The 27,438-nt window shown below is 50.5% G+C and overlaps 3 protein-coding genes across 6 annotated transcripts in view; 2 read left to right on the top strand and 1 right to left on the bottom strand.

The window, feature by feature from the left end:
• Positions 1-2,294, bottom strand: part of ACOX1 (acyl-CoA oxidase 1) — a 36,983-nt gene extending 34,689 nt beyond the window's left edge. For all 3 annotated transcript variants that reach the window (XM_055101552.2, XM_063599416.1, XM_034942917.3), the window contains exons 1-2: positions 2,162-2,294; positions 1,731-1,890 (exon numbers count right to left, since the gene is read on the bottom strand). In XM_055101552.2, coding sequence (XP_054957527.1) covers positions 1,731-1,890; positions 2,162-2,270 — 269 coding nt within the window. In that variant the 5' untranslated portion in view covers positions 2,271-2,294. The remainder of the gene's footprint in view (positions 1-1,730; positions 1,891-2,161) is intronic.
• A 273-nt stretch (positions 2,295-2,567) lies between these two features.
• TEN1 (TEN1 subunit of CST complex) lies at positions 2,568-21,369 on the top strand. The gene is made up of 4 exons (XM_008965816.5): positions 2,568-2,709; positions 9,415-9,512; positions 14,742-14,899; positions 20,924-21,369. Exons 2-4 carry the CDS (start codon positions 9,421-9,423, stop codon positions 21,043-21,045), a joined length of 372 nt encoding a protein of 123 aa, XP_008964064.2. The 5' UTR covers positions 2,568-2,709; positions 9,415-9,420; the 3' UTR covers positions 21,046-21,369.
• CDK3 (cyclin dependent kinase 3) lies at positions 21,356-26,794 on the top strand. 2 transcript variants are annotated; one of them, XM_008965813.4, is made up of 8 exons: positions 21,356-21,478; positions 22,195-22,324; positions 22,657-22,734; positions 22,805-22,925; positions 23,031-23,201; positions 23,294-23,395; positions 23,978-24,181; positions 26,091-26,794. In XM_008965813.4, the coding sequence occupies exons 2-8, from the start codon at positions 22,209-22,211 to the stop codon at positions 26,214-26,216; spliced, it is 918 nt and encodes a 305-aa protein (XP_008964061.1). In that variant the 5' UTR covers positions 21,356-21,478; positions 22,195-22,208; the 3' UTR covers positions 26,217-26,794. The 2 variants fall into 2 exon arrangements, with proteins under 2 accessions (XP_008964061.1, XP_063455487.1); XM_063599417.1 differs by lacking the exon at positions 21,356-21,478 and having other exon boundaries at positions 21,520-22,324.
• The last annotated feature ends 644 nt before the right edge of the window (positions 26,795-27,438 follow it).

The following is a 27,438-nucleotide window of genomic DNA, read 5'->3' on the forward strand; positions in this document are numbered from 1 at the left end:
AGCTTGGTTCTAGTCTATACACCACTCATACGATTTAGTCTTTACCGATGAAAATACTGGAGTTCCTTTAAAATGGAGAAACCTAAAAGAGAAAATGCCCAGAAATAAATGAGAAAAAAACGCTATAGGCCAAAATAATCTTGTACTAGGATCATGTAATAGTGTTTGTTTAGGTTAAGGCAAAAAAGTCCTTTTTTTTTTTTTTTTTTTTTTTGAGACAGAGTCTCTCTTTGTTGCCCAGTCTGGAGTGCAGTGGCGTGATCTCGGCTCAGTGCAGCCTTTGCCTCCCAGGTTCAAGGAATTCTCCTGCCTCAGCCTCCTGAATAGCTGGGACCCCAGAAGAGCACCACCACGCCCGGCTAATTTTTGTATTTTTAGTAGAGAGAGTTTCACCATTTTGGCCAGGCTGGTTTCGAGCTCCTGGCCTCAAGTGATCCACCTGCCTTGGCTTCCCAAAGTGCTGAGATTACAGGCATGAGCCACTGTGCCCGGCCCGAAGTCCTTATTTTTATTTATTTTTACCGTTCCTTGTGGAGCAGGGTGGATCACGAGGTGAAGAGTTTGAGACCAGCCTGGCAACATGGCAAAACCCCGTCTCTACTAAAAATACAAAAATTAGCCGGGTGTGGTGGCGGGCGCCTGTAATCCCAGCTACTCAGGAGGCTGAAGCAGGAGAATCGCTTGAATCCGGGAGGTGGAGGCTGGAGTGAGCCGAGATCGCGCCACTGCACTGCAGCCTGGGCGACAGAGCGAGACTCCGTCTCAAAAAACAAAAACAAAAACAAACAAAAAACACAACAAAACACATGGTCTGAAAAAAGGATATACTCTCTTCCACACTAGAACCAAGGCAGGTTTTTATGACGTCTCTCATATGCACAAGACAACCATTCAAGCACTGTCATGGATTCAGAACTACTGGGTTCTTAGACTTTCTATTCATTCAGAGGCGTGACAGATCATTCTTCATCCAGGTCCACACTACCATATAATATAATCTGCTATTGCTCCAAAATATTTAAATGGTCGTGCAACTAAAAAAAAAAATCCTTCCAGATTCAGAATTTTAGCAGTCCTCGTTACAAAGAGCAAAATGATTCTGCATTTAAATCAGTCAAATTTGAGTTGCTTGGGCAGAACAATGCTTTTACAACATCCTTGAAACTGTACTCTTGAGAACAAAAACTCCTGCATTTCCATTTATTGTCAGCATTCTACAAACACGTCATCCCACGAAAAGGCTTGGATACAAAAGTAATCACATTATTTTTCACACATATAACTTTATTTATTTATTTATTTATTTTTTGAGATGGAGTCTCGCACTCTTGCCCAGGCTGGAGTGCAGTGGCGCGATCTCGGCTCACTGCAAGCTCCGCCTCCCTAGTTCACGCTATTCTCCTGCCTCAGCCTCCCAAGTAGCTGGAACTACAGGCGCCCGCCACCACGCCCGGCTAATTTTTGTATTTTCAGTAGAGATGGGGTTTCACCGTGTTAGCCAGGATGGTCTCGATCTCCTGACTTGGTGATCCGCCCGCCTCGGCCTCCCAAAGTGCTGGGATTACAGGCGTGAGCCACCGCGCCCGGCCACACATATAACTTTATAAAGTTGCATGAAAATATGCCAGTTTGCATCTTCAAACGCCAAGCACGGTGATGAAAGGCCACCATAGACCGCAGCTTTAAAGTTTAGGCTTAACAACACTTGCTCTGTTCTAAGGCATACCTACTTTTTAAACCACATAATTTCATCAGGGTCTGCGATGCCAAACTCCCTCATCTTCTTCACCATGATGGCACTTTTCCTGACAGCCACCTCATAACGCTGGCTGCGAGTGAGGAAGTTCAAGTCCTCATGCTGGAAGTCTGGGTCGTTCAGGATCATGTTCTCTGAAAGGGGGTTAAAGGGCATTAAAAGGCAGACAGACACTCGGGCCTCCGTTCCACCCTCCCTGAATCACAATAGGCTTCAGAGTCGCGGACACACCTGGGGAATGGCGATATCCCCCCACCAGGGACACAGGCTGTTCCTCGAAGTGGGGGTCCCGGCTCCCCTAACGCTGGGCCAGAGGGCCTAGGCCCCACAGCGCCCCTGACTCCGCATCGAGGGAGTCTCCAGCTTTTCTCGGGAAAGGAGGGAGGTCTCGCCCGCCGCCCTCACCGATCTCTCGGCGGCGCCGGGTTTTCTCGGGGCTGCCGTCCAGGATGTGTGTAAGCAGCTCCGGGTTGAAGCTGGCGGAATCCCGCTCCCTGCGCAGGTCCGGGTTCATGGCGACGACCAGCTGGCAGCGAAGTAAGCACCGACCGAGGTGGCAATGACAATCTAAATCCGCAGCTCCAGCGCCGGCCGGACCCTAGGAGGCAGCCTCAGGACGGCGCAAGTCCCCGCCTCCGCTCGCCAGGCCCGCCCCGGCCCGCCCCTTCTTTCTCCGTGGCCCTTCGGCGCGTGAGTGACAGCGGCCCAGACGGAGGGGGCGATGTCCGCGCCGTGGCTGGGGCCGGTCGCGGGGCAGACTAATCCCCTGCTCCTGGCCAGGGGAGGCTCCCGAGCGGATCCTCGGGAAAGGGGCTCCGAAGGTCAAGAAATTGCCCTGCTGGGCGTCCGGAGAGTGGGAAAATAAAGCACTTTTTGTATCCCGCCCCTCCCCCGTCACGTGACCACGCGGGGCGGAAAGAAGAAATCCGAGGACCGGGCGACGCCTAGAACAGGTTGGCTGGGGCCTTGGGAAGGGGGCGGGACAACGAGGCTGAAGAGGGATTGCGCCTGCACTTGCCCCCCTCTTACCCCGCGGCTTCCGTCACGCTTCCGGGTCCGTGCCCCTAGGCCTCTCCGAAATGAGAGTGGTCCGGAGACTCTGGAGTCTGGGGCGGGAGATGGGGCTTTGCGGAATTGCTAGGGAGGGTCACTTGGGCTTTTGCCAAATCCACCCGGATTGGAGAAGAATGGGACGGGAACCAGTCTCTTTGGGGAGAGGCTCCAGTTACCTTTTGTTAAGATAATGGCGTCTTTACTGGCAGAGGCGTGGGTTCCGGGGCCCTGGGTGTGGGATTGTGAGCGCTGTTCAAGGGGTGGACGCGAATTTAGAATGAAACCAAGCGGGCGGTGCTGCTCTAAGCCTTCTGTCTGGGAAACCAGACATTTTCTCCCCCAACCTGGCAGTTACTAGAGGTCTTGGAATCCAGACTTCTTTGCTTTCGCCATCATCGTCATCAAAGTGGGAAATGCACACTTACTGTTAAAACCTAGTGTAGGGCCGGGCGCGGTGGCTCACGCCTGGAATCCCAGCACTTTGGGAGGACGAGGCGGGCGTATCACTTGAGCCCAGGAGTTCAAGACCAGCCTGGGCAACATGGCAAAACCCCATCCCTACAAAAAATACCAAAAAATTAGCTGGGTGTAGTGGCATGCGCCTGTAGTCCCAGCTACTCTGAAGGCTGAGATGGGATGGTGGCTTGAGCCCCGGAGGTGGAGGTGGAGGTTGCGGTGAGCCAAGATGGTGACATTGCACTCCATCCTGGGCAACATAGTGAGACCCTGTCTCTACAGAAAAAAAACAAAAAACAAAAACAGTTCTGCCCAGTGGGATTGTAGACAAGGGAGATTCAGGGATTTGTTGAATCATCTCTAGTCATTTTTTTTTTTTTTTTTCTTGAGACGGAGTCTCGCTCTGTCGCCCAGGCTGCAGTGTGGTGGTATGATCTCAGCTCATTGCAGCCTCCACCCCCTGGGTTCAAGCGATTCTCCTATCTCAGCCTCCTGAGTAGCTGGGATTATAGGGGCTCGCCACCACACCCAGCTAATTTTTGTATTTTTAGTAGAGACAGGATTTTGCCATGTTGGCCAGGCTGGTCTCGAATTCCTGACCTCTTGATCCACCTGCCTCGGCCTCCCAAAGCGCTGGGATTACAGGCATGAGCCGCTGCGCCTAGCCTGTCTGTAGTCTGTGTAATACTATGACTTTAGTTTTCTCAGAAGTAAAACTAGGAGAGATGCATAACATTCATAATTTGAATAATAGAACTATAATACACACTCTTAACCCCTAGGACCTCAGGATCCTCATTTGTCTTATTAAGCTGCTGATCTCAGACCCCTTCAACAGCAGAGAGGGTGTCTAGTTTATTCTCTGTACCTGGCACAGTGCCTGCCCCGCTAAAGGTGCTCAGGAAATCTTTGTGGAGTGAACAAATGGCTGCTTGACAGCTGACCTTCTAGTTCTAATATTCTAGGAAACCAATTGCTCTTAATGTAACAATGATAATGGGTGTACTTAGCATTGAATAGAAAAGACTTAGATGAAGAGCTAAATTTGGTGAGTTTTTATTTTGAAATAATTTCAAATTTACACGAGAATTACAAGAATAGAACAAAGAACTTTTCTTCTGTGACTTTAATGCTTTTTTTTTTTTTTTCTTTTGAGATGATGTCTTCCTCTGTCACCCAGGCTGGAGTGCAGTTGCATGATTTCAGCTCACTGCAACCTCCGCCTCCTGGGTTCAAATGATTCTCATGCCTCAGCCTCCAGAGTAGCTGGGACTACAGGAATGTACTACCACACTTGGCTAATTTTTGTGTCTTTATTAGAGGCAGGGTTTCACTATGTTGACCAGGCTGGTCTCCAACTCCTGGCTTCATGTGATCCGCTCGCCTCAGCCTTCCAAAGTGCTGAGATTACAGGCATGAGCCACTGCGCCTGGCTGGCTGACATTAACACTTGTGAAGTGTATAAGCCCATTGTTTTGTAGTGTTGGGTCTCAGAAAACAATACCCCAAAATGAAGGCCTCAGAAGCAACCCACAAAGCAAGTTTTTTTTTTTTTTTTTTTTTTTTTTACCTTCTGTCCTCCTCTCCCTCAGGCCCATTCTCCCCCGAGCCTAGCCAGAGAAGTTAGAATCTTCTTCCCCAAGGCAGGTCATAGAAAACAGAGTCCTTTACCCCCAAAGCCAGCCATAAAACCCTAAATATAAGCTGGGTGCGGTGGCTCACGCCTATAATCCTGGCACTTTAGGAGGCCAAGGCGGGTGGATCGCGAGGTCAGGAGATCGAGACCATCCTGGCTAACACAGTGAAACCCCGTCTCTACTAAAAATACAAAAAAAGCCGAGCAAGGTGCCATATGCCAGTAGTCCCGGCTACTCGGGAGTCTGAGGTAGGAGAATCGCTTGAACCGGGGAGGCAGAGGTTGCAGTGAGCCAAGATTGCACCACTGCATTCCAGCCTGGGCGACAGAGTGAGACTCCGTCTCAAAAAACAAAAAAAAAACCCTAAATATATTACTCTTAACTTTCCCTCCTTCTTTTGGTGTAAAAACTGGCCAAAAAGAAATTATCTGACCTAGCTTGTTTGACTGTAGGCCATAAGACTCCATTCCAGAGAGGGTCCTGCCCCACACCCAGAAGGAAGGAATGCCTGTTCCAAGAGGCCAAGAAGAATCTAGACAGACAGGCCTTGCTGGGCCTCCCCACTCAGTCTATCAGCATTAGATCATACCTTTTATGTTCAATCATTTGCATAAAAATGTACAATTTCCCCTGTATCTTTGGGTCTTCCTTCTGAAGGCTTCCATATGTACATGTTACATAAATTTGTACACATTTTTGACTATTACTCTGCCTTTTGTAAGTTGATTTTTTGCAGCTAAACTTCAGAGGGCCCCTTGGCACCTACAGTAGAATGTCCCTTAATTCGGATTTGTCTGATATTTCTTCATGATTAGGTTCAGATGATGCATTTTTGGCAGGAATACCACACAAGTGATTAATAGGAGAAAAGGCATACACATGTATTTGATCATAGTTTTGCTTTGTTTTGTTTTGTTTGAGACAAGGCCTTGCTCTGTCACCCAGACTAGAATGCAGTGGCGCAACCATAGTTCACTGCAGCCTCAAACTCTTAGGCTCAAGCATTGATCATAGTTTTATTTATTTATTTATTTATTTATTTATTATTTTTTCAGGCAGAGTCTCACTCTGTCGCCCAGGCTGGAGTGCAGTGGCATGATCTCGGCTCACTGCAGCCTCTGCCTCCCGGGTTCAAGCAATTCTGCTGCCTTAGCCTTCCCTGTAGCTGGGATTACAGGCACCCGCCATCATGCCTGGCTAATTTTTGTATTTTTAGGAGAGACGGGGTGTCACCACATTGGCCAGGCTAGTCTCGAACTCCTGACCTCAAGTGATCTGCCTGCCTTGGCTCAAAAAGAAAGAAAGAAAGAAAAAAGAAAGAGGCCCGGTGAGGTGTCTCACGCCTGTAGTCCCAACACTCTGGGAGGCCGAGGTGGGTGGATCACCTGAGGTCAGAGGTTCATGACCAGCCTGGCCAACATGGTGAAACCCCGTCTCTACTAAAAATACAAAAATTAGCCGGGCATGGTGGCACGCGCCTGTAGTCCCAGCTACTCAGGAGGCTGAGGCAGGAAAATCGCTTGAACCCGGGAGGCAGTGGTTACAGTGAGCCGAGATCCCGCCACTGCACTCCAGCCTGGCAGACAGAGCGAGACTCCATCTCAAAAAAGAAAGAAAGAAAGAAAAATGTATAATCATTATACCAGCAAATTCCTCCCTCGGTGAGAACTGCATAGCAACCCCAGCATCCTCCCCACCTCTTTTCCTCCAGATCCACCAGAAAAACAGGAACATCTAGTGGGGACACTCCTTTAGTCCCCTCATGTTAGTGAGCACACACTCGTGTACACTAGCCCTTCGTAATTGTTATCTCCCCCTGTTTTAGACAACCAGTGTTTTCATAGCCTGTGCCACCTCTATAACCACCTGATGGGTTCCCACAGCACAAACGAAATCATTTCATGGAGAGCATGGCATTACAGTCAAGAAAGACTAATTGACACAAGGCTGGCCACACCACGTGGGAGTTGGTATTATTAGTCAATCTTCTGGAAGGCTCAGAGATTAGACATTATTTAAATGTAGTTTCGGGGAAGGGGTGGTGGCAGCTAGGCAATGGGTGCTTGCTGCTGATTGGTTGGGGGTGCAACCTTAGGGGTGTGGCAAATGGTCCTCCTGCAGGCTGAGTCACCTCTGAGGGGGGCCGCAGGAGTGGTGGGTGGGGTCCATGTGGAGTTGTTGGTGTCAGACATGCAAAAAACCTGAAAAGATATCTCCAAAGGCCAATCTTAGGTTCTGCAATAGTGATGTTATCTGCAGGAGTAACTGGGGAAGTTGCCTAGCTTGTGACCCCTGGAATAATGGCTGGCAATCTTAGCAGAGTTCGGGCTTCTCTGTGCTCCTAGCCTGGTGGTTTCTCATTAGCTTTACAAAGGTGGCTGCGTTTTAGGGAAGGGCTATTTTCATTTAAACTGTAAACTAAATGTCTCCCAAAGTTAGCTTGGCCCAAATCCAGGAATAATTAAGGGCAGCTTAGAGGCCAAAGGCAAGAGGGGGACTGGCTAGATCAGCTCTCCCCCCCGTCCTAATTCTCTCACTGATACAATTTTTGCAAAGGACATCTTAGTTCTCTATCAAACTATGACTCTGAGGAGGAGATCTTTTTGCTCATTGTTGGCCATTATGGGCTGTACAATGTGTTCCTTGTTCTGAAGAAATAATGGTCGGCTTTCCAAATCTGTGCACTGTCTCTTGTTCTGCTTTTTCATTTTTTTAAATTTAATTTTGTTTTTGTGGACAGCGTCTCACTCTGTCACCCAGGCTGGAGTGCAATGGTGCAATCATAGCTCACTGCAGCCTCGATCTCCCAGACTCAAGCGATCCTCCCATCTCATCCTCCCAAGTAGCTGGGATTACAGGCATGCACGACCACACCCGGATAATTTTTATATTTTTAGTAGAGACGAGGTTGCCCTCAAACTCCTGAGCTCAAGTGATCTGCCCGCCTCAGCCTCCTCAAGTGCTGGGATTATAGGCATGAGCCACTGCACCCAACCTTGTTCTGATTGTTTTGAAGCATTTGTAGCTTCTAGCAGGTAAGCAAAGCCCAGTCCAGAGTCACAGTCTGTTCCTGTCAAGGAACAGAGTTCAGTGGTACTGCCCCAGAGCTACCAGCATGAGTCTCACTTGCCAGCTGTGATCAGGACCTTTCACCACGTTATCTGCACCATAGCCACAGGCAGTCTCTGTCTCTTGCTGACAAACAGAACAGTTCTTCCTGGCACTATGTGCCTGAGAGGGTGCAAGAGAAACGTGTTGATGAAGAGAGTCAAATTCGGCAAGGCGCGGTGGCTCACGCCTGTAATCCCAGCACTTTGGGAGGCCAAGGTGGGTAGATCATCTGAGGTCAAGAGTTCGAGACCAGGCTGACAAACATGGTGAAACCCCATCTCTACTAAAAAGCACTGGGATTACAGGTGTGAGCCACCATTCTGGGCCACACATAGCTTTTTAAATATTGTTTTGGTTTATTATTATTTTGAGACAGGGTCTTACTCTATTGCCGAGGCTACAGTGTAGTGGTGTGATCATAGCTCACTGCAGCTTCACCCTCCTGTGGTGAAGTGATCCTCCTGCCTCAGCCTCCTAAGTTGCTGGGACTACAGGTGAGAGACACCACACCTGGCCAATTTTTGTATTTTTTTTGTGGAGATGGGGTGTTGCCATGTTGCCCAGACTGGTCCCGAATTCCTAGTCTCAAGGGATCCACCTGGCTTGGCCTCCGAAAGAGCTGGGATTACAGGCATGAGCCACTGTGCCTGGCCTAATGTTTTAATTTTTTCATAGAGATGAAGTCTCACTATGTTGTCAAGGCTGGTCTATGTTTGTTTTTTGTTTGTTTGTTTTGCTTTGTTTTTTGAGACGGAGTCTCGCTCTTATTGCCCTGGCTGGAGTGCAATGGCATGACTTGGCTCACTGAAACTTCCACCTCCTGGGTTCAAGCTATTCTCCTGCCTCAGCCTCCCAAGTAGCTGGGATTACAGGCATGCGCCACCATGCCTGGCTAATTTTGTATTTTTAGTAGAGACAGCGTTTCTCCATGTTGGTCAGGCTGGTCTTGAACTCCTGACTCAGGTGATCCGCCCGCCTCAGCCTCCCAAAGTGCTGGGATTATAGGCATGAGCCACTGTACCCGGCCATGTTTTTTTTTCTTTTTTTTTTTTTTAATACATGAATGCATATTATATCAAAAAAATTTTTTTCTTTTTTTATATATATATATTTTTTATTATACTTTAAGTTCTAGGGTCCATGTGCACAACGTGCAGGTTTGTTACATATGTATACATGTGCCATGTTGGTGTGCTGCACCCATTAACTCGTCATTTACATTAGGTATATCTCCTAATGCTATCCCTCCCCCCAAAAAAAATTTTTTTTTAATTTTAAAACACTGCCTACTGGAATTAGTCTTCAAGATGCTGTTGGTCTCATATATCTGCTAATCTCTGTTTTGTAGTCTATCCGGTTTATCAGGAATCTTCAAAATCCCTCTCAACTATTTGGTTACAGGAGCCCATGATGCTGCCTAAACCTGGGACCTATTACCTCCCCTGGGAGGTTAGTGCAGGCCAAGTTCCTGATGGGAGCACACTGAGAACATTTGGCAGGTGAGAACGGTTATTTTTTTCACTGGTGGGGGTGATGATATGTTAAATGTCTTTCTCTACCTCCAAAAAAACATAATTAGAAAAGATTTTTATAACTTTGTCTAATTATGTTAAAATACTAAAAAAAAAAAAATTAGTTGCTGGGCGCGGTGGCTCATGCCTGTAATCACAGCACTTTGGGAGGCCGAGGTGGGTGGATCACCTGAGGTTGGGAGTTTGACACCAGCCTGACCAACATGGAGAAACCCTGTCTCTACTAAAAATACAAAATTAGCTGGGCGTGATGGCGCATGCCTATAATCCCAGCTAATCGAGAGGCTGAGGCAGGAGAATTGCTTGAACCTGGAAGGTGGAGGTTGTAGCGAGCCGAGATCGCGCCATTGCACTCCAGCCTGGGCAACAAGAGCAAAACTCTGTCTCAAAAAATAATAATAATAAATATATATACATATATATATTGAAAAAATTAATATTCATTGTAAAAAGTGTAGATAGTCCATAAAGGTGTAGAGAGGAAGGAAAAGTCACCCATAATCCCATTACCCAGACAACCACTGCTAACCTTTGGTGATTATCCTCGTGCTTTTCCATATGTATGTGTTTGTATATGTGGGTGGGTATGGAGACACCCAATATACGTATATACATATATACTCTGTCAGTTATATATCAGTTATATATTGCTATGTAACATATTACCCACACACACAATTTTAGTTTTTTGTAGAGACAGGGTATCCCTATATTCTCAAGGCTGGTGTCTAACTCCTGGGCTCAAGTGATCCTCCTGACTCAGCCTCCCAAAGTGCTGGGATTACAGGCGTAAGCCACTGTGCCCAGCCTCCCCCAAATTTAAAATAATTATTGTCTCATAGTTACTGTGGGTCAGGAATTTGGGAGTGGTTTAACTGTTTGGATCTGGCTCAGGGTCGCTCATGGGAGTGGCATCCAGATGTTGGCCAGGGCTGCAGTTATCTGGAGGCTTGACTGGGGCCAGGACCTCTACTTCCAAGATGGCTTGTTCACGTTTGGCAAATTAGTGCTGGCTCTTGGCAAGATAACTCAGTTCCAGACAATGTGGATTTCTCTGTAGTTCTGTGTGAGGGTCCTCATAACACAGCAGTTTCTGCCAGAAGCAGTGACCAAGAGAAAGAGCAGGGTGAAAACCACAGTGTCTTTCATGACTTAGCTTCCAGAGTCAGTCTCAGTCATTTCTGCAGTATCCTACTGATTACACAGGTCAGCCTTACTCAGCATCGTAGGGGATGCACAAGGATGTAAATATCGGGGGTGAGAATCACAGGGGACCATCTTAGAGACATGTGTACATACGTATAGAAGTATTTTAACCTAGGCCAGGTGCGGTGGCTCATGCCTGTAATCCCAGCACTTTGGGAGGCCGAGGCAGGCGGATCACCTGAGGTCAGGAGTTTGAGACTAGCCGGGCCAAAATGGCGAAACCCTGTCTCTACTAAAAATACAAAAATTAGCCGGGCTTGGTGGTAGGTGCCTATAATCCCAGCTACTCAGGAGGCTGAGGCAGGAGAATCGCTTAAACGTAGGAGGTGGAGGTTGCAGTGAGCTGAGATTGCGCCACTGCACTCCAGCCTGGGGGACAGGGTGAGACTCCATCTCAAAAAAAAGAAAAAAAAAAAAAGAAAGTAGTATTTTAACCTAGCCTGGGTGTGGTGGTTCACGCCTGTAATGCCAACACTTTGGGAAGCCGAAGTGGGCAGATCACCTGAGGTCAGAAGTTCAAAACCAGCCTGGCCAACATGGTGAAACCCCGTCTCTATAAAAAATACAAAAATTAGCCAGGCATGGTGGCAGGCGCCTGTAATCCCAGCTATTCGGGAGGCTGAGGCAGGAGAATTGCTTGAACCCGGGAGGCAGAGGTGGCAGTGAGCTGAGATCATGCCATTACACTCCAGCCTGGGTGACAAGAGTGAAATTCGGCCTCAAAAAAAAAAAAAAAAAAAGAAGTATTTTAACCTAGTTAAAGGCTGGGTGTGGAGGCTCACACCTGTGATCCTAGCACTTTGGGAGGCTGAGGTGGGAGGATTGCTTGAGTCCAGGAGTTTGAGACAAGCCTGGGCAACATGGTGAAACCCTGTCTCTACAAAATATACAAAAAATTAGCCAGGCATGGCAGTGTGCGCCTGTAGCCCCAGCTACTGGGGAGGCTGAAGTGGGAGGATCACCTGAACCTGGGAGGTCTAGGCTGCAGTGAGCCGAGACTGCACCACTGTACTCCATCCTGGGTGACAGAGTGAGATCCTGCCTCAAAAAAAAAAAAAAAAGAAAGAAAAAAAGAAGAAGAAAGCAATATTTTAACCTAGATGAGATCCTATTATATTACTATATTGTAGCATTTATTTACTTAGCTGTGTATGGTAGACCTAGTGCCATCTCAGACATGTAGATCTATATCATCATTTTGAATGGTTCCATTTTGTTTCACTGTGGTGATATTGCATCATTTACTTAGCCAATTCTTTTGTTTTTTTTTTTGAGACGGAGTCTCATTCTGTCACCAGGCTGGAGTGCAGTGGTGCAATCTCGACTCACTGCAACCTCTGCCTGCCAGGTTCAAGCGATTCTCCTGCCTCAGCCTCCCGAGTAGCTGGTATTACAGGCACCTGCCATCACACCCGGCTAATTTTTTTTATTTTTTAGTAGAAACAGTGTTTCACCATCTTGGCCAGGCTGGTCTCGAACTCCTGACCTTGTAATCCACCCGCCTCGGCCCCCCAAAGTGCTGGGATTACAGGCGTGGGCCACCACGCCCGGCCTACTTAGCCAATTCTTTATTGATTTTCTTTTCTTTTTTTCTTTTTTTGAGACAGAGCCTTGCTCTGTTGCCCAGGCTGGAGTGCAGTGGCACGATCTCAGCTCACTGCAAGTTCTGCCTCCCGGGTTCACGCCATTCTCCTGCCTCAGCCTCCCAAGTAGCTGGGACTACAGGCAGCTGCCACCACGCCCGGCTAATTTTTGTTTTGTTTTGTTTTTGTAGAGACGAGGTTTCACCGTGTTAGCCAGGATGGTCTCGATCTCCTGACCTCGTGATCTGCCTGCCTAGGCCTCCCAAAGTGCTGGGATTACAGATGTGAGCCACCGCACCTGGCCTTTTTTGTTTTTTTTAATTGAGATGGAGTCTTGCTCTGTCGCCAGGCTGGAGTGCAGTGGCGTGAGCTTGGCTCACTGCAACCTCCAACTCCCTGGTTCAAGCGATTCTCCTGTCTCAGCCTCCCAAGTAGGTGGGATTACAGGCGTGCACCACCACACCCAGCTAATTTTTGTATTTTTTTAAGTAGAGACGGGATTTCACCATGTTGGCCAGGATGGTCTCCATCTCTTGACCTTGTGATCTGTCTGCCTCAGCCTCCCAAAGTGCTGGGATTACAGGCGTGAGCCACCATGCCTGGCTTTATTGATTTTCAATAAAGACATCAAGATAATTCAGTAGGGAAAGCATAGTCCTTTCAACAAGTGGAACTACTGGATATTGACACTGTGTCGTCCAGGCTGAAGTGCAAGTGACATGATCATGGCTCACAGCAGCCTTGACCCCTCAGCCTCTCAAGTAGCTGAGACCACAGGCGTGCACCACTGTACCTGGCTAATTAAAAAAAAAAAAAAATTATAGAGACGGCATCTCGCTGTGTTGCCCAGGCTGGTCTCTAACACCTGGGCTCAAGCAATCCTCTTGCCTCGGCCTCCCAAAGTGCTAGGATTACAGATGTGAGCCACCATGCCCAACCTAGATTTTTTTTTTTTTTTGAGACGGAGTCTTGCTCTGTTGCCCAGACTGGAGTGCAGTGGTATGATCTCGGCTCACTGCAGCCTCTGCCTCTTGGGCTCCAGTGATCCTCCCGTCTTGGCCTCCCAAGTATCTGGGACCACAGCTGCATGCCACCATGCCTGGCTAATTTTTTATATTTTTAGTAGAGACAGGGTTTCAACATGTTGCCCAGGTTGGTCTCAAACTCTTGGACTCAAGTGATCCACCTGCCTTGGCCTCCCAAAGTGCTGGGATTACCAGCATGAGCCACCATGCCCAGCTAGATATTCTTATGGTAGGGGAAAACATCTTGATCTTTACTTCACAACATACAAAAAAAAATTTACACTGTGTCATAGATTACAAGCTAAAACTGAAATGTCTCAAGTAAACAGCAGAATATCTTTACAACCTTGAGTAGGCAAAGATTTCTTTTTTTTTTTTTTTCTATTTATAGCATTTGTAGCCCATATTGAAAAAGAAAAGATGGCCAGGCACAGTGGCTCATGAGTGTAATCCCAGCACTTTGGGAGGCTGAGGCAGGTGGATCACGTGAGCCCAGGAGTTCGAGACCAGTGTGGACAACATAGCAAAACCCTGTCTGTACAAAAAATTAAAATATTAGCCACGTGTGATGGCAAGTACCTATAGGTCTGTACAAAAAATTAAAATATTAGCCACGTATGATGGCAAGTACCTATAGTCCCAGCTACTCAGGAGGCTGAGATGGGAGGATTGCTTGAGCAGCCTGGAAGGTCAAGGCTGCAGCCTGGGATACAGAAAAAAAAAAAAAAAAGAAAGGAAGAAAAAGATTTCTTAGACAAGACATAGAAAGCAAAAGTCATAAAAGAAAAAAATGATCAGGTGTGGTGGCTCATGCCTGTAATCCCAGTACTTTGGGAGGCTGAGGTGGGTGGATCCTTTGAGGTCAGGAGTTGGAGACCAGCCTGGACAATATGGTAAAACCCCTTCTCTACTAAAAATACAAAAATTAGCCAGGTCTGGTGGCAGGCACCTGTAATCCCAGCTACTCGGGAGGCTGAGGCACAAGAATTGCTTGAACCCAGGAGGCGGAGGTTGCAGTGAGCCGAGATTGCTCCATTGCACTCCAGCCTGGGCAACAAAGCGAGACTCCATCTCAAAAAAAAAAAAAAAAAAGAAAAAGAAAAAAATGAATAAACTGATCATCAACAAAATTAAAAGCTTCTGCTTATCAAAATATACCATTAAGAAAATTAAAGGCAAGGAGATGAAAATTAAAAGGAATTCCTTCACATTCTACAATGTAGACTGAAACATTTTTTTCTGGTTTGTTGCTGCAATTTGCATTTCTGTGATGAGACTGAGGCTGAACACTTTTCTATAGATTTCTTGGCCATGCAAACCTTTTGAGCATGGTGGTCATTCTACGTATGGATGGAAATTATTGCATTTCTTCTGCCTTCCAGGTTATGCCTCTATGACATGATTCAGTCCAGAGTAACACTGATGGCTCAGCACGGATCCGATCAGCACCAGGTTCTTGTCTGTACCAAGTTGGTGGAGCCCTTCCACGCCCAGGTGGGCTCCCTGTACATCGTCCTCGGGGAGCTCCAGCATCAGCAGGGTGAGCTGCGGCCTCAGACCCCCTTTCTCATCCTGGGGCATGAGCTGGGGCAGTCTTCGGGGCAGTCAGTGAGAAATGGGCTCGTGACCCAACAGCAATGTCTCATCAGGGTTAGTGTTTCTTCCAAATTAGCCCACAAGTTCAACACTCTTGAGGATTCAACTCAGAGTGGACTGGCCTCATGGTGCCAACTCAAAGACAGGGTGGCTGGTCAGGAGTTCGAGACCAGCCTAGCCAACATGGCGAAACCCTGTCCCTACTAAAAGTACAAAACTTAGCTGGGCGTGGTGGCATGTGCCTGTAGTCCCAGCTACTCAGGAGACTGAGGCAGGAGAATCACTTGCACCAGGGAGATACAGGTTGCAGTGAGCCAAGATCATTCCACTGCACTCCAGCCTGGATGACAGAGTGAGACTCCGTCTCAAAAAAAAAAAAAAAAAAAAAAAGACAGGTACAGTGAAGAGATGGTCCCCCATGGGGAAGGGGGAACGAGGAGAGAGAAACCACTAATTTCTCAAGGCCTACAACACACCAGGCCTGATGTGAGGCAGCTTGCTTAGATCTTTTTGAATTTGCCTGTCAGCCCTTAATCTGAGTCTTAAAAATTTTTTTTTTTTTTAGTTTTTTTGAGACAAGATCTCTCTCTGTCACCCAGGCTGGAGTGCAGTGGTATGATCATAGCTCACTGCAACCTCCATCTCCTGGGCTCATGAGGCTCCCACCTCAGCCTCCTGAGTAGCTGGGACCACAGGCGTGCACCACCACACCCGGCTAATTTTAAAATTTTCTGTGGAGACAAGGTGTCATTATTTTGGGATGAGGGATCTGCCTGCCTTGGCCTCCCAAAATGCTGGGATTACAGGTGTGCAGCACCAAACTCAGCCGTACTTCTGATTCCTTTTTATTTTTTGAGACGGAGTCTTGCTCTGTCGCTCAGGCTGGAGTGCAGTGGCGCGATCTCGGCTCACTGCAAGCTCCGCCTCCTGGGTTCACGGCATTCTCCTGCCTCAGCCTCCCAAGTAGCTGGGACTATAGGCGCCTGCCACCACGCCTGGCTAATTTTTTGTATTTTTAGTAGAGACGGGGTTTCACCGTATTAGCCAGGATGGTCTTGATCTCCTGACCTTGTGATCCACCCTCCTTGGCCTCCCAAAGTGCTGGGATTACAGGCGTGAGCCACCGTTGTTTTTTTTTTTTTTTTTTTTTTTATACAGTGCCTTGCTCTGTCAGCAGGCTGGAGTGCAGTGGCGTGATCTCAGCCCACTGCAACCTCCAACTCCCTGGATCAAGCGATTCTCCTGTCTCAGCCTCCCGAGTAGCCCTGCCTGCTTCTGATTCTTACTGCTGTTTTTTTTTTGTTTTTTTTTTTGTCTTGAGACAGAGTCTTGGTCTGCTCTCCAGGCTGAGTGCAGTGGCACGATCTTGGCACCAGGCCCTATCCTGCCATTTCTGTATGGATTGCCTGTAGTGGAAACCAAATGGTTCATGAAGGAAAGTTCTTCTTTTTTTTTTGAGACGGAGTGTCGCTCTCGCCAGGCTGGAGTGTAGTGGCATGATCTCAGCTCACTGCAACCTCCGCCTCCCGGGTTCAAGCAATTCTCCTGCCTCAGCCTCCCGAGTAGCTGGGACTACAGGCATGCGCCACCACGCCCGGCTAATTTTTGTATTTTTAGTAGAGATGGGGGTTTCACCATGTTGGCCAGGATGGTCTCGATCTCTTGACCTTGTGATCTGCCTGCCTCGGCCTCCCAAAGTGTTGGGATTACAAGCGTGAGCTACCGCGCCTGGCCTGGAAAGTTCTTTAGAGAAGAGTCACAGCGAATGAACGCAGGAGAAATCCGTAAATTCAAAGTCCTCATTTTAAAAGCCCTGACAAAATAAAAAATCCAGGCAACAGTCCTCGCTAGTGGCCAAAATCATTAGGAAACATCTTGATGAGATCATTGTGATGGAGGGACCCGCCAGCAGTGCCTAGGCTGGCCTGATCAATGTCGACATGATAAAAATCAGAAGGGCAAACATCAGGTACCTCCGATGTGAGTCATGAGGAAGACACACATAGCAACACCTCTGGTGGGTTCTTGCCAAAAAAACTGAACCTGGGCTGGGCGCGGTGGCTCACGCCTGTAATCCCAGCACTTTGGGAGGCCGAGGTGGGTGGATCACTTGAGGTCAGGAGTTCGAGACCGGCCTGACCAACATGGTGAAACCCTGTCTCTACAAAAAATACGAAATTAGCTGAGCGTGGTTGGCACATGCCTGTAATCCCAGCTATTCAGGAGGCCAAGGCAGGAGAATCGCTTGAAACTGGGAGGCGGAGGTTGCAGTGAGCTGAGATCACACCATTGCACTCCAGCCTGGGTGACAAGAGCAAAACTCCATCTCAAAAAAAAATAATAATAATAACCAGCCTGGGTAACATGGTGAAACCCCATCTCTACAAAAAATGCAAAAATTAGCAGGGTGTGTTGTTGCACACATGCCTGTAGTCCCAGCTACTGGGGAGGCTGAGGTGGGAGGATCACTTGAGCCAGGGAGGCAGAGATTGCAGTGAGCTGAGACTGTACCACTGTACCGCAGCCTGGGTGACAGAGTGAGACCCTGTCAAAAAAAAAAAAAAAAAAAGAGAGAGAAAGAAAGAAAAGAAAAGAAAGAGAAGAGAGAAGAGAAAGGGAGGGAGGGAAACCTTCCTGTGTGTCCCCTGTGCACCTCCCTCTTCGAGCATCCTTACGGCTCTGGGACTTGCCCAAACCTTTCTCCCCAAACCACACACCCACAGAGTCTGGAGTAGGGCCGGAGTTTCCCCGGCTCCTCGGGTGTGTCAGCATCACACATCCCTCCCTGTCTCCCTGCTGCCAACCAGTTCCACCACTGTGCACCTCTGCCCCAATTCCACCTCCCACGCCTGCTGCTGCACCTTGGACTTGTTTTCCTGAAATTGCATGCCATCCACTCTCCCTTCTACTTCTGCTGCGTCCCTCTTGCCCTATCAGGACCTGTGGACTCGGGACTCCTGGGCTTTCTCCCCCACCTCTCTTCCCTGTTGGGCCTCACTACCATTTCAGCCACTTTCCTGGCAGCTTCACTCCTGCCCCGAGACCCCAGCCTCCACCGTCCTGGTTCTGCCAACTGTTGAGTGCAGAAAGATCACAGAACTCCAAGGATTCGGAGCTCAATGATTTCAGGGGCTCACTGGCGTTCCCCTGCTCTGCCTAGAAATCCTTCTTGTGTCCTGGCCACACCCCCCTCCCCGGCGCCACCACAGCTAGTCCAGAAATTCCCCTGCCTCATAAGAACCCACCTCCTCTCCTCCCCTGTCCCTCCCGGCTTATTGCTTTATGACCCAGCTAGAATTGAGGCCACAGGCAGCCGTTCTTCCTCCTACCATCAGACACTGAAACGGCCACCGTTAGCTCCTTTCTCTAGTCTAAGAGGAAGCGGGGTCCCTCCTACCTAAGGGGTTACCACAGTTCTTCCCTCTCCACATATAAGGCATTCAAGCCTCCTCTATATGGAAATAATAGTCTCAATGACAAGAAGTCATCTTCTACACTACAGTCTGACCTACCTGCCCATGACCTTCCCTCCCTTTGCAGACAAACCTCCTAAAAGAACATCTGTGCTCCGTATAACCCCTTCCTCTTCCCAGGCCTCACCCCACTGCATTCTGACTGCTTTTTATAACCCAGGCCCTTCTTCTTTGCTCCAGGTTCTTAATCTTTTTTTTTTTTTTTTCTGAGATGGAGTCTCGCTCTGTCACCCAGGCTGGGAGTACAGTGGCACAATCTCTGCTTACTGCAACCTCTGCTTCCTGGGTTCAAGCGATTCTGCCTCAGCCTCCCTAGTAGCTGGGATTACAGGTGCCCGCCACCACACCCAGCTAATTTTTGTCTTTTTAGTAGAGACAGGGTTTCACCATGTTGGCCAGGCTGGTCTTCAGCTCCTGACCTCAGGTGATCCGCCTGCGTCAGCCTCCCAGAGTGCTGGGATTACAGACGTGAGCCACCGCACCTGGCCTTTTTCCTTTTTTTTCCTTTTTTTTTTTTTTTGAGACAGAGTCTCACTCTGTTTCCCAGGCTGCAGTGCAGTGGCGCAATCTTGGCTCACTGCAACATCCACCTCCCCGGTTCAAGTGATTCTCGTGCCTCAGCCTCCCAAGTAGTCGGGCCTGGGTAGCTTTTGTATTTTTAGTAGAGACAGGGTTTTCGCTTGTTGGCCAGGCTGGTCTTGAGCTCCTGGCCTCAAGTGATCTGCTTGTCTTGCCCTCCCAAAGTGTTGGGATTACAGTGTTGGGATTACAGTGTTGGGAGCCACCGCGCCCCGCCCCGATTCCTCTCTGATCTGTGTCAGCACTGGGGCTAACAGAAGCTGAGACACACAGGCAACCTCATGTTTCAAATGAGTTCATTGCCTAAGGGTAGCCTGTATAGACAGCTAGGCAGGATGACACCCTGAATTCTGCCCTCAGGCTGTGCTATAAATGACCTAGACTAGAGGAAAGGGCAGGCAGAGCCTTTATCTCAAACAGCGTCAAAAGAAAACAATGTAATAGCCTAGAACACTGAATCTATTTATTTATTTATTTTGAGATGGGTCTCACTCTGTTGCCCAGGCTGGAGTGCAGTGGCTTGATCTCGGCTCACTGCAACGTCTGCCTCCCAGGTTCAAGCGATTCTCCTGCCTCAGCCTCCCGAGTAGCTGGGTTTACAGGTGCCAGCTACCACACCTGGCTAATTTTTGTATTTTTAGTAGAGACGGGGTTTTGCCATGTTGGCCAAGCTGGTCATGAACTCCTGACCTCAGGTGATCCACCCGTCTCGGAAATCTATTTATTAAAGTGCTCAGAGAGCAGAAAGAGCATGAGTGCAAAAAATTTTTTTAACTTTTTTTTTTTTCTCTTGCAGGCTATGACTGGGGAAAAAAGAAAGAAAGAAAAAAAAATGTCAGCAATGCACAGTGGCTCACGCCTATAATCCATGCATGTTGGGAGGCCGAGGCAGGCAGATCACTTGACCCCAGGAGTTTGAAACCAGCCTGGGCAACATGGCGAGACCCCATCTCTACAAGAAATACAAAAATTAGCCGGGTGTGGTCGTGCATCCCTGTAGTCCCAGCTCCTCAGGAAGCTGAGATGATCACCTGAGCCTGGGAGGTGGAGGCTACATTGAGCCGTGATTGAGCCACTGCATTCCAGCCCAAGTGACAGAGCGACACCCTGTCTCAAAAAAAAAATTTTTTTTTAGGTGGAGTCTTGCTCTGTTGCCCAGGCTGGAGTGCAGTGGCGTGATCTTGGCTCACTGCAATCTCCACCTCCTGGGTTCAAGCAATTCTCCTGCCTCAGCCTTCCGAGTAGCTGGGATTACAGGCATGCACCACTACACGCGGCTAATTTTTGTATTTTTAGTAGAGATGGGGTTTCATCATGTTGGCCAGGCTGGTCTTGAACTCCTGACCTCAAGTGTTCCACATGCCTTGGCCTCCCAAAGTGCTGAGATTACAGGTGTGAGCCAGTTCGCCTGTCAAAAGAAAGAAAAATTTTAAAAAGTCTCTTGGAGATGTCTTTCCTGTTTGGTGCCACCCGAACAGTGGCAAACCTTTCCATTATGTATCAGGTCACCACCGCATCTGCTAGAAGCCCCCCTCGTCCAGGGTGGGATGACCTGCTCCTATAAAGCCAAACTTACCGGGAGCTCAGTCTCTTGGATTTTTAAAATATGGGTGTCTCTTTTCCCCTGGTTCCTGATGACATTGTGTCCCAAGGTGCCAAGGGCGCCTTTCCCTCAGTCCAGAGGGGTTTTCTGGCCACCTGCTAAGTTCCAGACACGGGCCTACTGTGCATGACAGGCCCACAGTTCTAGGCCCAAATACTCAATTGCCTTTGCCCCATATGCCGTTGTTATTGTCCACATCACTTGCTGCCAAAACCCAGGACTGAGCTGTGGAGGGAACAGCTGGAATGCACCTTGGAGGACGTTGTTGACACGCCGCTCAGTCGCCGTTCGTGCCCCGGTGTTTGTCTTGCAGACAGAGGCTCCGTGGTGAAGGCGCGCGTGCTGACCTGTGTGGAGGGGATGAACCTGCCCTTGCTGGAACAAGCCATCCGGGAGCAGAGACTGTACGAGCAGGAGCGGGGCGGCAGCCAGTAGGAAACAGCAGCCTAGCAACACCCTCACCTGCTTCAGAGCCCAAACCCTCTGGAGCTGCGGGAGCCCGGGAGAGCACAGACGCCTCCCCAGCGACGGCCTTGTCTGGAGCTCGAAAGCCGAGGGGCGGGTGATGAATCCAGCCCCTTCCCCTACTTTGGGATTGGCTCAGCAATGAGAGCCCAGAAAGCATGCCATAAATCCGACAGCCCCACCCCGGGAGACTGCAGGTGGCCGAGCTTGGGCGCCGGGGCTGTGCTTGGTGTGGGGCCATGGAGGGTTCCAGAAGGTCCTGGTGAATAAAGGCCCAGGGGGCGTGTTCTTGAAGTGTGCTCGTGGTGCAGCGCCAGCGGGGGCCAGGAGGGGGAGCTGCAACCCAGGCTGTGGGCAGCAGCCTCTCAGGGCTTCTGGTGAATTCTGGGCCTGAGGCCTCAGGGTAGGGCACCAGGGGCCCAGGGACTGGGGTGGGGGGCCCAGGATGCAGGGGTCTGCCCCTGGCCAGGCTCTGCCTTCAGAGGAGGCTGAGCGTCGTCACACGGGCTGGGCCGAGGCCCTGGGCCCTGACCGTGCAGCCTAAGACAGGACTGTGGCTTTAAGACCCTCCTGACCCCTGACCTCTGCCCCCAGTGGCCCTGGCCCCTGGGCAGCCCTTCCTGGCCGCCATGTGTACCCAGAGCCTGGGACTGGCTGGGCTGGGCAGTGACCCGGGTGGGAAAGGGTGGTCTTGCCCTCTAAGGCCTGGCACAAGTGAGAGGCCTGGGGGTCCATGTTGGGCTGGGCTGGGCGAGGGGTGGTCTCTGACTTCCTGGGGGTTCTGGCTGGGATGGGCAGGGGGCTGGGTGGGAGAGTGTGGGCCCTGCCCTCCGAGGCCGGGCATGGGCGAGAAGCCTGGGGGTCCTGGCTGAACTGGGCTGGGTGAAGGGGGGCCCCTGACCCCCTTGGGGTCCGGGCTGGGCTGGGCGAGGGGCGGTCTCCGACCCCCAGCCAGGTTCCCAGGCAGGATGAGCTGGGGTTGGGGTGGCTAGGCCGTGGGCCTTGGGAGCTGGGCAGTCTGGGCTGGGCTGGGCTAGGCAGGGCGCCACATGGAAGCTGGAGGAGCAACGGGAGCGCTGGGTGTGGGGTGCAAATTGCCCAGTGCCTTCTGTTTCCCAGGCAGCTCTGTGGCCATGGATATGTTCCAGAAGGTAGAGAAGATCGGAGAGGGCACCTATGGGGTGGTGTACAAGGCCAAGAACAGGGAGACAGGGCAGCTGGTGGCCCTGAAGAAGATCAGACTGGATTTGTGAGTGCTGGGACGGCCCCTGAGTTACCCACCCTGGGCCATCACAACCTGGACGCTCCCTGATCCGTTCCCTCTTTCCTGGAGTCCACATTTAACTCCTCTGGGTGCTGCCCAGCAGCCCTTACCTGTCCTCCCCCCAGCTCACTGCCTTCTGACCAGCCTTTGCCGGGGCCCTGACTGTGGAGTTTGGTGGATGACGTGCCAAGGAGCACAGGTCTCCATTGCTGGGGCCCTGGTCATTCTGTGGGGTTAAGGAGAAGCCGATCCCCCTGGCTGGAAGTGCCCTTCTTGGCCCAAGTCTCTGCCCACGGCTGTGCCCTTGTTTCTTGCAGGGAGATGGAGGGGGTCCCAAGCACTGCCATCAGGGAGATCTCGCTGCTCAAGGAACTGAAGCACCCCAACATCGTCCGGTGAGTTGGGGATTGAGGTGGGGAAGCTGGGATGGCGAAGGTAGCATCCTGACTGCCATCTCCCTGCCAGACTGCTGGACGTGGTGCACAACGAGAGGAAGCTCTATCTGGTGTTTGAGTTCCTCAGCCAGGACCTGAAGAAGTACATGGACTCCACCCCAGGCTCAGAGCTCCCCCTGCACCTCATCAAGGTAGGGAAGGAAGGGCAGGGAAGGAGAGGTGACACCCCATCCCTGCCATCCCTGTCCACGCAGCGCCTCCGCTCAGCTGGCTCCACCTCGCGCTCGTTTCTCCAGAGCTACCTCTTCCAGCTGCTGCAGGGGGTGAGTTTCTGCCACTCACATCGGGTCATCCACCGAGACCTGAAGCCCCAGAACCTGCTCATCAATGAGTTGGGTGCCATCAAGCTGGCTGACTTCGGCCTGGCTCGCGCCTTTGGGGTGCCCCTGCGCACCTACACCCATGAGGTATTGTGAGACAAAGAGGAGAGAGGGGCAGCAGGAGGAGTGTCACCCATGCACTCAGCCACCCTGAGTGATGCTGTTTCTTTGCCCTGCAGGTGGTGACACTGTGGTATCGCGCCCCCGAGATTCTCTTGGGCAGCAAGTTCTATACCACAGCTGTGGATATCTGGAGCATTGGTTGCATCTTTGCAGAGATGGTAGAGAGAGGGGCACATATGGCCACAGGGTGCCACAGGCAGGGTCCTACTGGGGTTGGGTGGGGTCCACTGATGCTCCCATTCGAGGCGGATTAAAGAGTGTTTGGGGCTGGACATGGCTCACGCCTGTAATCCCAGCACTTTGGGAGGCTGAGATGGGAGGATTGCTTGAGCCCAGGAGTTTGAGACCAGCCTGGGCAACGTAACAAATCCCCAGCTCTTAAAAAACTACAAAAATTAGCTGGGTGTGGTGGTGCATGCTTGTAGTCCCAGCTACTTGGGAGGTTGAGGCAGGAGGATTGCTTGAGCCTGTGGTTGAGGCTGCAGTGAGCTGTGATCGCAGGACTGCACTCTAGCCTGGGTGATAGAGCAAGACTCCGTCTCTATTTTTTAAAAAAAGGTGTTTGGTACTGGCTAAAGGACTGAGGAAGGTAGCCTTATTCCAAAAGAGGCCAGAATTCTTTGCACAGTCATGGGAAAGATATCTTGACAGGCCTCTCCCTGGGTCTGGCCACTTATCTGGTATTGGATTCTGTATAACAAAGTGGCGGACCCCACACCTTCTCTTCTTCCCCATTTCAGGTGACTCGAAAAGCCCTGTTTCCTGGTGACTCTGAGATTGACCAGCTCTTTCGTATCTTTCGTATGCTGGGGACACCCAGCGAAGACACATGGCCCGGGGTCACCCAGCTGCCTGACTATAAGGGCAGCTTCCCTAAGTGGACCAGGAAGGGACTGGAAGAGATTGTGCCCAATCTGGAGCCAGAAGGCAGGGACCTGCTCATGGTAGGTGCATGTGGGCTCCAGCTACTGCTCCGACTACAGTTTCCCCTCATCAGCCAGCCTCTTACATAACCCTGGCACTTTCTGAATCCAAGGCCAGGGTCTCTTTCCTGACCTTTGTACACAACTGGCTTGGGTATACTGATTGTTCAACCTGGAAGCCTCCCCCAGGATAAGTGCAGTATTTATCTTCCCTGTGAAAGTGGCACTCATTGAGTTAGCTCTGTCTTTATGCTGTGCTACACGCCCTTTTTCCCTAGTTGTCTTGTGTGTTTGGTTATTCTACTTTGTGGACATTACTGCTCCATCTAAGCTGTATGCCTCCCCAGGCTGGGGCCATACCTTCTTTTCTTTTCTTTTTTTTGAGATGGAGTTTTGCTCTTGTTGCCCGGGCTGGAGTGCAATGGCGTGATCTCAGCTCACTGCAACTTCTGCCTCCTGGGTTCAAGTCATTCTCCTGCCTCAGCCTCCCGAGTAGCTGGGACTACAGGTGCCTGCCACCATGCCCAGCTAATTTTTGTATTTTTTTTTTTTTTAGTAGAGACAGGGTTTCACCATGTTGGCCAGACTGGTCTTGAACTCCTCAGGTGATGTGCCCACCTCAGCTTCCCAAAGTGTGGGATTACAGGCATGAGCCACTGTGCCTGGCTGGGGCCTCTCGTTCTACTGCCTGGCTGTTCCCCTGTGACTCCTACAGTGGTCAGTCTTCAGAACAGGCTGTTCCCTACTGCCTGGGCCCATGCCACAGTTCTCACTCACCCCTCCTGTTGGTGTCTTGAGCTGACCCAGGCCGGACTGCCCAGGAAGTCTCTGGCAGAACCGTCTGTTCTTTTTTTTTTTTTTTTTTTTTTGAGACAGGGTCTCAGTCTGTCACTCAGGCTGGAGTGCAGTGGTGTGACCATGACTTACTGCAGCCTTGACCTCCCAGGCACAAGCGATCCTCCCATCTCAGCCTCCTGAGTAGCTGGGACCACAGGTACACGCCACTATGCCTGGCTACCTTTTGTATTTTTTTTGTAGAGACAGCATTTCACCATGTTGCCCAGGCTGGTCTCGAACTCCTGGGCTCAATTGATCCTCCCACCTCAACTTCCTGAGTAGCTGAGACTATAGGGGTGCACCACCATGCCCAGCTAATTTTATTTTTGTAGAAATGGGGTCTCACTATGTTGCTCAGACTGGTCTCGAACTCCTGGGCTCAAGCGATCCTCCTACCTTGGCCTCTCAAAGTGCTGGGGGGATCACAGGTGTGAGCCACTGCGCCCGTCCACCATCCATTCTTGCCCACAAAGTCTTGGAGCCACATTTCTCTCCTTAATCTGGTGTTGAGTGAGAGGAAGGTGGGTCAGTATTTTCATCTTCAGGCTGTGTGTCCAGCTCTCCAGAAGTCTCTGTGTGTTGTGTACCCGCCCAATGGCAGCAGGACGGCACAGACTCCAGCCAAGGCCCCGAGCCCTCCAGCTGGGCTACTCCACCACAGGGGGTCCTTCCACATCCTGTCTGGGTTTAGGGACTCTAGGGCAGAGGGCTGGACAGGTTTGGCCTCTTGGAGTGTCAGTCCCTGAGCCCCCACTCAGTGTTCCTCCCTGGACAGCTTCAGTCCCCTGCTTCCTGATACGTGGGGTTCTGTGCTCTTCCCGACTAGAAGCAGGCTGGGACCTGGGACCCTCCCCGAGAAGGGGGGTGACTCAGCTTCAGTGGCCTGAGGAGACCTGGGTGACTCGTTAGGACTGTCCAGATTCCAGGAGTGTCCAGAACTGGCTGGAGAGCTGGGAGGTCATGGCTTCGTGCGGTTCTGGGTTTGAGGGCAGCCAATTTGGGGCCCAGGCCCTTGATCTGGGACCTGGGAGGGGAATTTCTCACCCCACCCTGGCTGCACCCAGACCACATCTTCTTCCTTCTTTCTTCCTAGCAACTCCTGCAGTATGACCCCAGCCAGCGGATCACAGCCAAGACTGCCCTGGCCCACCCGTACTTCTCATCCCCTGAGCCCTCCCCAGCTGCCCGCCAGTATGTGCTGCAGCGATTCCACCATTGAGAATGTCAGGGCCACACTCAGATCCTTTCTCGAGCAGCTGCTGCCCCAGCTGCCTCCTACCCATTGCCAAGAGAGGATGCATCTGGGGAGAGCAAAGCACTAAGGAATTTAGCATCAGCCTGCAGAGGGCTGAGTCTGGGTTAGTCCTGCCCGCAGGTTAGCGAGATCCTGTGTTGTTTTTTTGGGTTGGATGGTGCCGTTTCAAAATAGAGGCACAGATGCTCCATGCACGAGGGGTCCCCGGGCACTGGAACAAGTGCCAAGTTGAAGGCAGGGGGCCTGCCAGAGCTGGGTGTGGGTATTCAGGCCCTCACCTGCCCCGCCTGCAGGGCCAGACCCTGAGGAAAGGGCGCCCCCTGCTGGTCTTTTTGGATTTAAAAATGTTTGGGGAAGAGTTGAGTTCCAGTTCAGAGTCCCAAGTTAAACAGGAGGGAGTGAGGGAGAGGACAGAGGGCGTTCCCCGGATCCCAGGAGAGCTGGGCTATGACTGCAATAAGGAGTTGTTCCTTCACCTGAGATGTGCTTCTTTTGGTTCATTTCTGGCTTGACAACAAGAAATAAACGTGGTATGTTCCTGAGTTTTCTGATTGTTCTGCTCACAGGGGACACCTCGGCTTCCCGACAAGGGGAACATTGACACAGGGCTGGAGACAGCTCTGGCCCAAACTGAGACAGTGGGGAAATGGGCAAGGAGTAGGTGGGGAGGCAGGGGCTAGTCCATGATTTTTTATTTTTATTTTTTTTGAGACAGAGTCTCACTCTGTCAGTCACCCAGGCTAGAGTGCAGTGACATAATCTCAGCTCACTGCAACCTCTGCCTCATGGGTTCAAGCAGTTCTCCTGCCTCAGTCTCCCGAGTAGCTGGGATTACAGGCATATGCCACCAAGCCCCCATTTTTTTTTTTTTTTTTTGAGATGGAGTCTCGCTGTCTCAGGTCTACCCTGTTGCCCAGGGTAGAGTGCAGTGGCGTGATCTCTGCTCACTGGAACGTCCGCCTCCCAGGTTCACGTGATTCTCCTGCCTCAGCCTCCTGAGTAGCGGGGATTTTAGGTGCACACCACCACACCCAGCTAATTTTTGTATTTTTAGTAGAGTTGGGGTTTCACCATGTTCGTCAGGCTGGTCTCGAACTCCTGACCTCGGATCCACCCGCCTTGGCCTCCCTAAATGCTGGGATTACAGGTGTGAGCCACTGTGCCCGGCCTCCTTTAGTGATTTTAA

Source organism: Pan paniscus, chromosome 19 (genome assembly GCF_029289425.2).
Source record: "Pan paniscus chromosome 19, NHGRI_mPanPan1-v2.0_pri, whole genome shotgun sequence".
Classification (NCBI taxonomy): Eukaryota; Metazoa; Chordata; class Mammalia; order Primates; family Hominidae; genus Pan; species Pan paniscus.

Excerpts from the sequence above, each read along its gene's own strand:
- TEN1 (XM_008965816.5), top strand. The coding sequence starts at position 9,421 with ATGATGCTGCCTAAACCTGGGACCTATTACCTCCCCTGGGAGGTTAGT. Across the intron at positions 9,513-14,741 it reads ACACTGAGAACATTTGGCAG|GTTATGCCTCTATGACATGA; the intron begins GTGAGAACGGTT and ends TCTGCCTTCCAG. Across the intron at positions 14,900-20,923 it reads GGAGCTCCAGCATCAGCAGG|ACAGAGGCTCCGTGGTGAAG; the intron begins GTGAGCTGCGGC and ends TTTGTCTTGCAG.
- CDK3 (XM_063599417.1), top strand. The coding sequence starts at position 22,125 with ATGGAAGCTGGAGGAGCAACGGGAGCGCTGGGTGTGGGGTGCAAATTG. Across the intron at positions 22,325-22,656 it reads AAGAAGATCAGACTGGATTT|GGAGATGGAGGGGGTCCCAA; the intron begins GTGAGTGCTGGG and ends TGTTTCTTGCAG. Across the intron at positions 23,202-23,293 it reads TGCGCACCTACACCCATGAG|GTGGTGACACTGTGGTATCG; the intron begins GTATTGTGAGAC and ends TTTGCCCTGCAG.